The sequence below is a fragment of the Phallusia mammillata genome, chromosome 5, assembly GCF_965637545.1.
Source record: "Phallusia mammillata chromosome 5, kaPhaMamm4.hap1.1, whole genome shotgun sequence".
In the NCBI taxonomy this organism is placed as follows: Eukaryota; Metazoa; Chordata; class Ascidiacea; order Phlebobranchia; family Ascidiidae; genus Phallusia; species Phallusia mammillata.
In genome coordinates, this window is record NC_137256.1 from 5333674 (window position 1) to 5346514 (window position 12841).

A 12841-nucleotide genomic window follows, 5' to 3' on the forward strand; every position below is an offset into this window, starting at 1 on the left:
TATTATATATATGTATATGTTTTTAGTGACCGGTGTTGTAACTTGGACCCCGATGAACCCCAACATAACCACAGGCAACTTGTCATTAGTTATCCAAGCTACAGACTCGCAAGGTGGCGTGGCGGCTTTGACCATCCCTGTAAAACTGTGCGCTTGCTTTAACAACGCAACTTGTCAGTTTAACGAAACGTTGTCGGGAGCGAACGAGTTTATCGTAAGTCTACAAATATTGTTTTTTTTTTACCTAAGCCTGGTTCCGTATAAATACTATAGGTAAAAATTCTAATGCATTTGTTATGTAAAAACGTAAACTGGTTTATCAAAGCAACTTCTTTAATAATAGATACAGCAGGACTTAACTGTGAATCACTGTTGCCTTTCTTATCTTTTGAGCATAACACTCACATGCACATATCAAGCAAACAAGTTTTATCCACTTGCCACTTGTTAATTTTGTTTCCAGTAAATATTAATGTCCAGTAACCTATATGATGCAATCCCCTTTAAAGTTAGAAGAAAGACAAATTTTGTTTTTCACTTGTTTTGACCTCTCTATAATTACCAGATTGTTGGATGTTTGTGCACCGACGCTTACGACGGAGAAAGATGTTCGGAGGATCGAAATGAGTGTGTCATGTCCGCATGTTTCACCGGTGTGAATTGCACAGATGTTGCCGCGCCGGGAACTGGATTTAACTGTAGCGATTGTCCAGAAGGAACAATAGGTAAAAATACATTTCTACTCAAACCCCCTCCGAAGTGTGAAAAACTGCTGAAGTGTGAAAAACTGCGGCTCAAAGGACAAATTTCACGATGAACGCATTTATCTAGTTTCATCACGTTGTTGTTTCTAAAGTTTTTTTTTAATGTTAATATTGATATTCGCATAAATGCCTGTTTTTAAACTTTAAAAGTGACAACTATTGTAAAAAGATAAAGTAACTTGAAAGAAAAGAAATTATACCTAAACGCGTATGACTGTATTGGCATTGCAATGACAAAACATAAGCTTTGCTGTTGCCTCAGGGTTAACTTTTGTGTCTTAGGTGACGGACGGAACTGCTCCACGGTAGACTTATGTGAATCAAATCCGTGTGAACAAAATTGCCAACCGATTTTCGAAAATTTCAACTGCTCGTGCAACGCCGGATTCAGCGTAAATACTACAAACAACACACGATGCGATGATGTTGATGAATGTAATGATGGAAGTATGCCTTGTGCCTCCGTATTGAATTCAGAGTGTGTAAACACAGTTGGAAACTTCAGGTAACTGAATTTACCGTTGAAACCACTTTTTGCTACTGTGAGTTGGTCAGGATAAAAGCAAGCTTTGTTGTTACGCCTTAGTTTGTCTCAGAAAAGCAGGTTAGGCATGTTTGCATGTTGGCAATCAGCCGTTGAATTACAATCAGTTATTTTCTTAACCTTTGTTCAGTATTTAAGTGTCAAACCATAAACACAACTTATTCTGCTTTTAGCTGCGAATGCAATGCTGGGTACTTAAAGAACGGCAGTCTGTGCATGGACGTTGACGAATGTACATCAGCCAACAACTGTTCAGTAAGGGCATCAGAATGTTTAAACCTCCAGGGATCATTTCAGTGCGACTGTAATCCTGGATACCAAAGGTAAAGATTGGACATTTTACAATAACGCCCTTAGTGGAGAATTGTGATCAACCGATTCTTTTAACGCAGGGGTGGTGACGTTTTCACTTGCGTTGACGTGGATGAGTGTATTACTGCTACAACCTGTAACAACGACTCACAAGTGTGCCTTAACAACGACGGATCATTTATGTGCAACTGCAGGTCAGTAAAAGGACGAGTTTGTTGTATCGCCTGTGTGCTCGTACGAATTTTACTTCATTGGTTTGAAGAAGCCTCATTGTTCTGAAGGCCGAAACGTCAGCTGAATTACAAGTAATTAAAAAAGAACGAGTATTTTGTCTAGCACCATACCGGTTGAACGGCAACTTTGTTAAATAATGTCTTTATTGTAAATTTTTCTAACCACTGTTGATAACCACGTAACTCTTCCAGGGAGGGATACGAGCTGGTGGGCGAAACCTGCAACAACATCAATGAGTGTGCAAATTCTACAGCAGACGTATGTCCAGCTGACAACTCAATGTGTATGGACAACTTAGGCTCGTTTCAATGCATTTGTCTTGCTGGATATTCTGGCGATGGAATGGTAAGTGAAATTATTGGAACCGATTTCCACTTGTCCTGGGTCGATTTCATTTCTTTTTAATATTAGTTTTTTGTTCAACTGGTCCCCAATGGTTTATTGTGATGTCAACGTATGTTCTTTATCAAAAGTCACGCTAGAACAGGGGTCGGCAACCTTTTGAACATGCTTATATTTGTTACATTAGTTATTTATTACACTAACATTATGATGACTTATCGTCCCAACTTTTTTGTTTATGAAAGAGGTTTGTGTCGACCTACTAGTATTTAGAAAGCAAATATTTTTGCACGTGTTGGCTGTGTTTTTGTAGTATTACATTTGATTAGGCTAAACACAGACAGTGTTTATTTCCAATCATGTCGTATTGGAATAATACCACTACTGAAATATGCATTTGTAATTCACTTGGCCGATCTTTGAACTAGTAGGTTATGATTTTAAACTGTTTTGTGTTTCGTTTTAATTCCTGTATTTTTCTTCCTTGTAGACTTGCATGGACATCAACGAATGTACGGATGGTACCGCATGCCCCTCGAACTCTGAATGTGAAAACAGCTTGGGAGGATTTAACTGCACTTGTTCGTCAGGATACATGTTGATAGGGGGAAATTGTGTTGACATTGGTAGGTAGTAATAGTTAGCAAAGTATCGCGAAAACAGATATGCTTTCATTCTCTGTCAAATCTATGCTAAACAGCCATGTTTATTTACTTCGAGAAATTGCGCCAAGCCTTTTCAAATGTAGGACTTGCGTTAAGTCAAAAATGTAAAATAAGTGCTTTTTCCAACACTTTTTAAGCAATTACAACAATAGTTTGTGAAAACAAGCCGTTATTTCACAGTTTACCAGGTAAATTTTGTTCCTATAACTGGAGATTTTTATAAATACGTGTACACTTGCAAGTGCTTCCAAAGGCATTTTTAATGACAGCAAAAACATTTTTATGTGCAGACGAGTGTGCAAGTGATTCTTTGAACAATTGTTCTGCCGAAAGATCTACGTGCGACAACACAATGGGTGGTTTTAATTGCACCTGTAATGTTGGATTCATGGGTGATGGGACAGTGTGTGAGAACATCAATGAATGCGACACTACCCCTGTACCATGCCAGCCTAACGCAGACTGTATCGACAACACGGGCAGCTTTTCGTGCATGTGCAGCGCGGGTTTTTATGATGAAAATTCCAGTCTATGTTTGGGTGAGAAAAGAGTAAAGTAAATTTTGTTTAATATGTACTTTATAGTTGAAGGCTAATTGCCTATGTTAACAAGAAGAAAAGTGAATAATTGCGTTTGAGAGTTGTTTGCTATTGTTAGTGAAAAAAATGTCACAAAATTATTGCGGACTAATTTAAAACTACTTAAGGAACATTGGTTGGGGTTAAAGCATGAAAAACGCAAAATTAAAAAGTAAGGCAAGGTCAGAAAACGTTTAATTTGTATTAACCTTACGGAGCTTTTCTGCCAATTGCATTTTTTCACCGACGTTTGCATTTGTTTAATTTGCATGTGGGCTTTTTTTAATTATGAAAACGTTTTAACTCGAGTTAGGTCAGAACAACCTAAAAACATTCCCATCGTGTCTTTAAATTCCACTGCAGCTTAGATTGTTCACCCTAAGGTTTGTTTTGCTGCACAAAATGTAATATGTTAAAATATTTTCGTTTTTGGTTGCACAAGTAATTTCAAATTGTCAGGTATATCCGTCTTTTTTCTTGAATTTTTTGCTTGTTGTAAAACCGTATTTACTGGTTCTTACAGAAATTCCTCTCCTGTTGGCCCCTGTTATTGTTTCTACAACAACAACTTGCATTACTGTCTTTGTCGATCCGACCTTTGGCTTCGGTAATTATCAGGTACGATTTTGTTTCTGGTACCAAATGTTAACTAACTTTTATTCATACTGATAATGCTTCTGCACACGACTATAGTGTATTTTGCAAATAATTAGTGTATATTACTCAGCGTGCAGTGCAAGTCCAGGGTCTCAACTGGGTAAAATAAAGGTCAAAATTATGAAATAGAAATGTATCGTCATAAAGGAACTTGTTAAAGCAACTTGGGTGTAATTTTTTCCACCAAAATTTGTGATAACAAAAAAACGGTTTAAAAATTAATTCTGATATTGTCAGTACAGTAAGACAGGGATGGAGAGTGGACTGTACTACATATTGAACCAAGTGTGAATTATTAAATGTTTAGGCACGAGCGGAAGCTGGCATGGAGACACTGGCAAACTCGTCAACGCCTCTAGTAGAAATTTGTGGTCTTAACCCTAACACCAACTACTCAGTGTCTGCTGTGGTTCTCACACAGAAGAGTTCCACTACAATCATTACTGGGGCCAGTTTCTCGCCTTCTACAGCGACGTCGACACGTAAGCGTTATACTGCCATATCGAAGTACGAGACTGACACTGTTTTAAACTGCAGATTTCGTGTAGTTAGTCCTGGTTCGACAAGATTTAAGCCAAGTTCTTGTCGTCTAATGTATTCATGTTCGTTTTGGGAAAATATATGCAAATCTTCAAACTTCGTTTTATTAATAGAAATATACTGACATGCATCTGGTTTGTAAACATTATTTAGTCATAGTCAAAATGCAATATAATTTAACAAAAAACAGTCTGACCAACCACACAACGTTGTCAGCTTATATTGTAAAACCGAATTACTGCCTGCAAACCTAGGTGTATTGTATTGTTTGTGTTTCTACTGCCGTTATAGCAGTTTTATCATTACAGGGAGTATCGTGATCCCGTACAGTGTCCCTCTGATTGGTCGAGTTTTCAGTGCAGATCTTAACGATTTAACAAGTAGCGCTTCTGTGACTCTAATCGATTTATTTGCACGTGCCTTTTTGGATGAACTTAACGCAGCAAGCTTGAATCTTACCTACACCTCGTTTACAGTCACAAGTTTCAGGTCGGTCAAATCTCAAGCTTATCGTGTTACATAAAGTACAGTTTTGTATTACTGTAAGATGTGTTAAGTACTGTAACCTTACATAAATTTAATATTCGTTTATATCTTTGAAATGAGACATAGACTAGGTTTCTTAAAATAGTAGTCTCGAATACGCAGCTATGTTTGTAATTTAAATATTTAAATTTGTATCCAACAACCTGAAGGATTGTTACTGATCCGGGGATCAAAAGAAAGGGAATATCTTGATTGCAAGCAAAAAAAATGCGATGTTTTAATCACAACTGCAAAATCTTAAAAATACGCTATTGCAGACATATTGATAAGCATTTTAACAGTTTTTAAATATTTAGAAACGGAAGTGTGATAATGAATGGTGAGGCCACTTCGGATACAACAAACTCGACAGCCATGGGCGAAGACTTTACACCAGCAAATACGACCAACTTTGGCGCTGCAACTGCGGGTAAGTGCTTCTGTGCCCCAAGTAACATCCCCGTTGTAACGTGTCCTTTACCATTTACCTTTTTTACAAAGTTTCTGGAGTTCCCCCTGCTCCAGGCCTGACCGTCTCAGTCGGAGATGATATGGCAACATTCGAATACACCTCGGTCGAGAATGCAACGGAGTACGAAGTAGAAGGTAAGTGTGTAGCATCTGCTTACAAATCTAAGTATTTTTGAAATTACGTAGTGTTGACTTCAAGTAAGTCAAGCAGTCAGTTTTCTGTGTATCGTTGCCGACACGAGTAAAAGTGGTCTATTGTGTCCCCCAAAATGCCGAAAGCGTACTTAATTTACCAATTGTTTGTGTTTTATTAAACTAATCCAATGATTAACAAACTTTTAATTATAAATTTACAAACGATCGCCTGCTGGTTAAATTGCTGCCGATCCTAATGGTTTTGTTTTGTGCATGTTTCAACATGTTTTACAACGCCGAACATCGTGTTCTATTTTGGCCTAATTATTCCTGTTTACATATAAAGCTCTCGTAACCTAAAATCGAGGGTTATGAACGGTTTGGAAACTTTTCTTTTTTAGTCGTGTGCGAAGGTAGCACAACAACCCAACGGACACCTGGAACGATGGACTTATTCGACTACACAACACGTTCTAATGAAATCTGCACTGCGAGAGTTCGAGCGCTAGTATCGATTTATCCATCCTCTGCCGCTTTTACGGACTTCAGTAACACTACAACCTTTACCACTAGTAATTCCATTTATTATTAAATTTACTTTCGACTATTTTGTTTAAAGTGTCGTGTCGCAAAGCAAAATGACCTTTTTAGGTTTAGCCATAAACAAATAACAACAAACAATGTTTGCAGTTATATTTGTATGTATACTTTTTTGTCACGGGGTTCGAACCGAGGTTCCTTGGGACGAATCCCGGGTTTTCATCAGGTTCTTTTATGCCTGTATGTGGCTAAGGCGCACCGAAACATTCGGCCAAGTTCCTGCTCTGTTTGCGGTTATATATGATCATTTTGTTGTTGTTTTTTTGCTTTTAGCGCCTCGAGTGTTAAACTACGTCGACGTGGCCGCGACCGGTTCTACTCATCAAGTGACCTTTGACGCTGTTCCCCGTGTGGTCAGTTACATTATCGAAATTACGAGAGGGTCAGATCCGACTCGAACCGAAACGTTTAACTCCAGCGCCGAATCAGGCGGCGTGTTTTCTCAGTTGATTGAAAACTTGGTTCCGGACAGCACGTACACGTTTGTTTTCAGTGTCGAGGCGTTAGACCACAACAACGTTCAACGGACTAGCCCCACTTTTGATGCTATTGTCAACACGTCGAGTAAGTATAAAGACTAAATTAATATAGTATTTCTGAGTTTAAATACTTACCGTAGTCTATATGTTTGTTTGATATTTTCAAAAAATACCTATACTCAATGTCTTTTAGCGAAAACGGCAAAACTACAGGATAAAATATGGTTTATTTGTAAGATTATTTGTAAGTGCCAATTTTTGTCACAAAGTATAATGTAATTGTACATAACTTCTGATCAATGATTTGCTTCGTTTTTTTCAAAAAACAAAAACAAATTCATGTTTATGTCAAAGAACCAGAAGGTTTTGTATTTAGTCAACTGGTCTTATAAAGTTCTCGTATCTTGTGATATTTAAAAATACTCATGCTTTAAAGCGGCTTAAACAATTTGTAGCAAACGAGAAATGAACGAAATAGATAATATTTAAAAATATTGTGGCGTATTAAGGTAAAACTAAAATATTTTGCCATGGTGGATATTTTTAGGCAATTTATTAACTAAGCTGTTGGTCTATTAAGATGCATTGAAAAACATATTAAAGTTTGGTAAACTTGGAACACTGCTGTATAACTTAACGTCTACAAAAAACACTTTTTCTTGGGTGCTACTACAAACCGAAAACTGCACCTTGCAGGTGAAGTGACGGTCAACGGTTTGCGACTGGTAAGAGTAGGCGTGACTGACTTCGAGATTACTTGGGACCTCACTCCCAATGCCACGGTATATCACATAGAAGTTCGCCTTGGAGACATGTTAATTCGCGAAAACACCACCAACGCTCCACCTTTTACTATCACGGACGTCTCGCCATCCGACAACGTTTACAACGTATCTGTTGCGTTCGTTGTGGGATCTATTGGTCAATTCTCGGACAGAATTGAAACAAGTAAGTAATATTTGGATTTGATTTCATGTTGTTTGTAAAAACACAACGGAAAGAATGACAAAAGCTGTGTCATAAAATCGTATCGTAAAGTATTGTTGTATTTGAAGTTGTGAAACTCAAAAATGTAAATAAAACCCTAAAGGGTTTATAGCGACGTGTTGTAAATAGGTAGTTTATTTAAAAGATGTAGTTTCTATGCGTCCTAACTATCGCTGTAGGAAACCACGAAGTTGCATTATTTTTCTCCTAAACTGTCTCTGGGAATATTTAGTTAAACACGTAAACAAGTACAGTTTTAACTTCAAAGGAGAATGGTGAATTTTAACTGGATTTTTGGTCCACGCGTTTAAAGAAAGGACTTTAACTTTTGATTGTTTTATAATCACCATGAGCCTTAGATAATATACTCATTCGTTTGGATGGTCTGGGCCCCAGCACTTTTTACGCACTATTTGAAAAAAATCAATTAAAAAGCTGTAATAGTATGTCTATGATGGGTTTTTTTCTTCTTTTTTCCTTCCTTTTAGTGCTATGGACATTTGTTGCGATTGAAGAAACCTTCATAGCTATTACATGGACTCCGTTCCCCGGTACATCCTTTTACGATTTATCACTGAATACCTCTGCAACAGTGGACCCTCAAACTACCGTAAGGAATAGTGTTTGGCACCTACAAAACGAAACTAGCTTAATTTTTGCACGTTTAATGTGATTTTGTGGAAGTGATATTGGTCTGAAAACACAACTCACATAGAATAAAATTCGTTTTGTAATTGTATTCTCGATTCAGTGACTTATTTGGGACTATTGGTGTATTTGGGGATCATCGAGGAGGACGAAATAGGTTTTATTTCCGTCCTTTCTAGGAGCACTTAGTGACATTACAATACTAAACCCAAATGTAAATATGTTTTAGGATAAGATTTGTCAATATTATACAAATGCACCAAAACTGCTTATGTCGCCCCAATGTACTATATGGAAAACCTACTTAATAACGTGTTAAACTGGTTCGTTTCTTTTTATTGACAGGGTATTACCACGGCAAACTTTACTGGTCTGATGAGTGGAACGGCGTACGTTTTAAATGTGGGTAGTAACATTTTATGTAACACGTCCATAGAGGGATGTCCCAGTAATGGAATTATGGCTATGCCATACCTGGATATACTGCAAGTAACACGTAAGTACATTGTTCATGTAGAAGTGCCTATACTGTATCAGGATCAGTGTTTCAGAAAAGCGCCAATTCTCGTTTATGTCTGACAATACCTAAAAGCATATACTTGCACAGGCAGTGCATATTGTTTGGACCTATATGGTCTCATCAGTGCAGCTGGTGGCAAGAGATTGGCCTTTTAAGCTAATGTAGCCTTATGACACTCCAGTTTGTTGGAAGTAACATGTTTCTCACCAAACCTGTTCGATGTCACAATTGGGCATGAACCGTATACTCACAATGGCCTAGCAGCTGCTCGGAACGAAATTAATTACGCCTTGGTGTCACTTTAGCAATATAAAAGAATCCAGTCAAAACAGTATGCACTGTTAGCATCTTAACTATCATGAACGACTAGATACTTTTATATTTCGTTTCTGTTGTAGCAAATATAAACGTTGACATAATTAACTTTCCTGCAGTAGGCTACTAAGCAGCATGGTACAGTCTTTAAATTTCAAAACGATCATGTATATGTGCAATATGTATTTCTTCATTATTTAACATAAAATTACACACTTTTTGTTGTAAGCACAACAAATCTTATGTCACTATAGGACCGGGCGTAACCGCGAACATCATGTTACTCAATCAAACAATCAACAGTGTTGCATTAACCTGGGACGATGTGCGAGGTGCAACATCTTATGAAGTGACAATCAACGACGGATCAGGCTTCTCGAGAACAGATGTAACATCTGTTTATTACTAAATTGACTTATTGTTGTCTTAAAACGGGCAATTTACCGAGCTTTATTTACAGACTTCGACTGTTTCCGAGCTGGACCTTGCTTCACTAACCAGTGGAACAGAGTTTAATATATCAGTGACGGCTGTTAATGACTTCCCAGGGCGTGCTGTTTTGAGGCAATCTGTTTACACAAGTAAGTTATCATATTTACCTATAATTTCGGTTGAAATGTTTTCATGTTTGCAGGCAGGCCTTGTTAACACAACAAATATTCTTAACCGTCATATGCGCAAAAATAGTAAACACGTTTCAAAGGACTTTGCAATGTAACGTAATGGTAAACGCTGCTTACTAGTCTTCATAAAGTGAAGCTTAGTGAAAACGGCAATACACAATAACACCTTGGCACAGATTCTTACATAATGCCAGCAAAGACCGTGGTTATTTTAAAAACAACTTACGGAAGAAAATTAGGTTGGTTTATGCACCAAACATAAAAAAACAGTCCTATTTTATCACAGGGGATATACCTTACAATGCCTAATGGAAATGTCAGTACGAGAAAATCAAATGTTTGAGATTAACTAAAACAGTCGATTTGCAATTTCGAATTTAAACAGGCCTGAAATGTTCTTCGACTCACTTGTGTTTTCAAACATTTTGTTTTTTAATTATTGTTAAAATTTTGTAAGAGTGATGTAGTAAAGTAGTATAGAAAAATGACGTTGAACTTTTTCATTTACATTAAACTTTCTTTATTTTTAACCTAAATCTTTATTTGAATACAACCATTACCAATTGATCATTAGACTAAAACACACTTAATACTACATATACAAAGCAAGTTAACCAATGACAAACCGTACTAGGATGGACTGAGTCAAAACCTTAGGGCTTTGCCAAACGGTTATCATCAGTGATGCATAAATTAACAGATATAATAAGCAGATTTTATGATGTTTACTACTATGTTACAAAAAGCACTAAGTTTGTGTATTTTGAAAACGTTATTATTCCTTTTCAGTTCACGATCCTTTCCTTACGGTTGCCAGTTTCATCAATAACACCGAGTCTGCGATCACCATCAGCATAAACACAACACCTGGAGTTGTAGAATACGTTGTCATCGGTGTATCTGAAAACACTATGGGTATGTAGATTCAGTCTGCAATAACTAGGTGAACTTTTATATAAGCTATTGTTGCCAGGCATAATATTTGTGGAGCTCTTCTGCCAAATAGAATTTTATTTCGACGTTTCGACGTCCTATACAGGTCGTCTTCATCAGGACATTCAGTGTTATTTATCCTGATGAAGATAACCTGTATAGGACGTCGAAACGTCTTAATAAAATTACATTTGCCAGAAGAGTTCTACAAGTTTGATACGTGAACTTATATTGAATGTTGCATGCCATTACCCTGATAAGTGTAACAATAGTAACCCTTTCTTGGTGTATTTTATGTTTAAATTTTGTGCAAATTTTATGAGACTGTAAATGCTGTTTGGCTTTTAGACTAGATCATTTAAGAACGAGTTAAGACTTATAGACGTTTGTCTTCAGAAACAAGCAGTTGTAGCATAACAACTCCTGATACTGAATGTATTTTGTCCCGGGCCGGCGGACTTGAGAGCGGAACAAATTATGACGTGGTTGTCAGTGGAATATACGAATCTGGAAGTCAGAGTAGTAACGGAACCAGCATCACATTCACAACAGGTAAGGAACGTAGAACTATGCAGAAAGCGTCGCAACAGTACTTTTCTCGACCTGGCTAAGTATCGCATAATTACTTATTTGACATTGTGTCTTCTGATGTTTACTGATACAGTCACAACGATTCAACACTTGGCACATTTTTTTCACAAATATTTCCGCTGTAATTGTTTCTTGCATTTAGACGAAGGTCACAAAATCAGTTGATGCAAAGTTGTGTATTAAAATACTACATACAGATATTTGGAATAAACTACATTACGTAAACTGACCCTATAGACCAGTACTGTAAGTTGTATCAGGTTTTTTTATTAGGTTAACGCTTTGTAGCTGTTTGAAAAAAAAAACAGACCAGTTTCGGGCGTAATTCCAACTTTGCCATATATTTGCATCGTAATTTTCCATTTTTCGGCACCATGTTAGGTCAAGCTCGTTATTTTTAAAATGTCGGTTTCGGTCATTTTAATGAAGAAAGAACTGAACATGAACTTGATGTTGTTTAACAAGCTATAAACGTATTTTGTATTGTGGTGACGTATTTGATTTTTACATTCAGTGCCAGCGGCGCCCGGGAACCTTTCTGCCATAGAAAGCGACTTTGCAATCAGTTTGAGTTGGCTCGAGGTGACCGGTGCCAATTCCTACACGTTGTCGTATAACTCAATGTCTATGAATGCGACCGCACCACCAATCGAGTTGACCGGCCTACCATCGGGTACAGTGTTTGAATTCTCATTGACGGCAAACAGGAACTTTGATTCACAACAATTCGTAAGCGCCGCTGCGAACCTAACTGCCATGACAAGTAAGTTTACCTAACCTGTGGTCTTCATGTTTTAGGTATTTTCTTTTGTACTTAATTTTTATTCATGTGAATGCTGTGGTTAATTTTTAATGTTATATTTTTTTGCCAACCATTATTAACTTGCTAGGATTGTGACACACTGGCAATGAAGTTAAATGTTTTTGTGGAACAGGGACAAGAAAGTAGATTAAATACATTGAGTGGTATTTTATCGCAATGGGTAATAGGTCACAATCATTAACATGAGTTCTAGTGTTATAAAGCATATCAGCATTTTTTCCCGTTCAAAATCTCACAGTTTTTTTACAACTTAAATCTGTTTACTTTCACTATCTAACATTTATTGCAGCTGCTGCAGCTCCCACTGACGTCACTATCGAGAACGTTACGTCAAACAGTTTTGACGTGACGTGGTCGGAATTTACCGGGGCATCCAATTACACTGTGACAGTGGACGCAGGAATGCCAATAACTCTGTTTGGAAACCCACCTTTGATGGTGACCGGTCTGTTACCTGGAACCAATTATTCTGTCACGGTTGTGGCCACATTTGATATCGGTGAAGGCAATCCTAGTGATCCCGTATATCAAATCACAGGTAAAACAATGCAATTC

The 12841-nt window shown here is 37.4% G+C and overlaps 1 protein-coding gene across 1 annotated transcript in view; it reads left to right on the forward strand.

Moving 5' to 3' along the window:
* Nucleotides 1-12841, forward strand: part of LOC145229131 (uncharacterized) — a 33593-nt gene that overhangs the window by 830 nt on the left and 19922 nt on the right. Inside the window, exons 3-26 of the mRNA XM_080094412.1 lie at nt 27-214; nt 566-725; nt 1047-1269; nt 1482-1631; nt 1701-1814; nt 2046-2199; nt 2687-2822; nt 3152-3400; nt 3963-4057; nt 4404-4578; nt 4945-5125; nt 5479-5591; nt 5663-5767; nt 6169-6339; nt 6641-6931; nt 7543-7794; nt 8322-8443; nt 8827-8977; nt 9571-9704; nt 9777-9897; nt 10729-10854; nt 11269-11424; nt 11978-12226; nt 12576-12824. Coding sequence (XP_079950538.1) covers nt 27-214; nt 566-725; nt 1047-1269; nt 1482-1631; nt 1701-1814; nt 2046-2199; nt 2687-2822; nt 3152-3400; nt 3963-4057; nt 4404-4578; nt 4945-5125; nt 5479-5591; nt 5663-5767; nt 6169-6339; nt 6641-6931; nt 7543-7794; nt 8322-8443; nt 8827-8977; nt 9571-9704; nt 9777-9897; nt 10729-10854; nt 11269-11424; nt 11978-12226; nt 12576-12824 — 4065 coding nt within the window. The remainder of the gene's footprint in view (nt 1-26; nt 215-565; nt 726-1046; nt 1270-1481; nt 1632-1700; nt 1815-2045; nt 2200-2686; nt 2823-3151; nt 3401-3962; nt 4058-4403; nt 4579-4944; nt 5126-5478; nt 5592-5662; nt 5768-6168; nt 6340-6640; nt 6932-7542; nt 7795-8321; nt 8444-8826; nt 8978-9570; nt 9705-9776; nt 9898-10728; nt 10855-11268; nt 11425-11977; nt 12227-12575; nt 12825-12841) is intronic.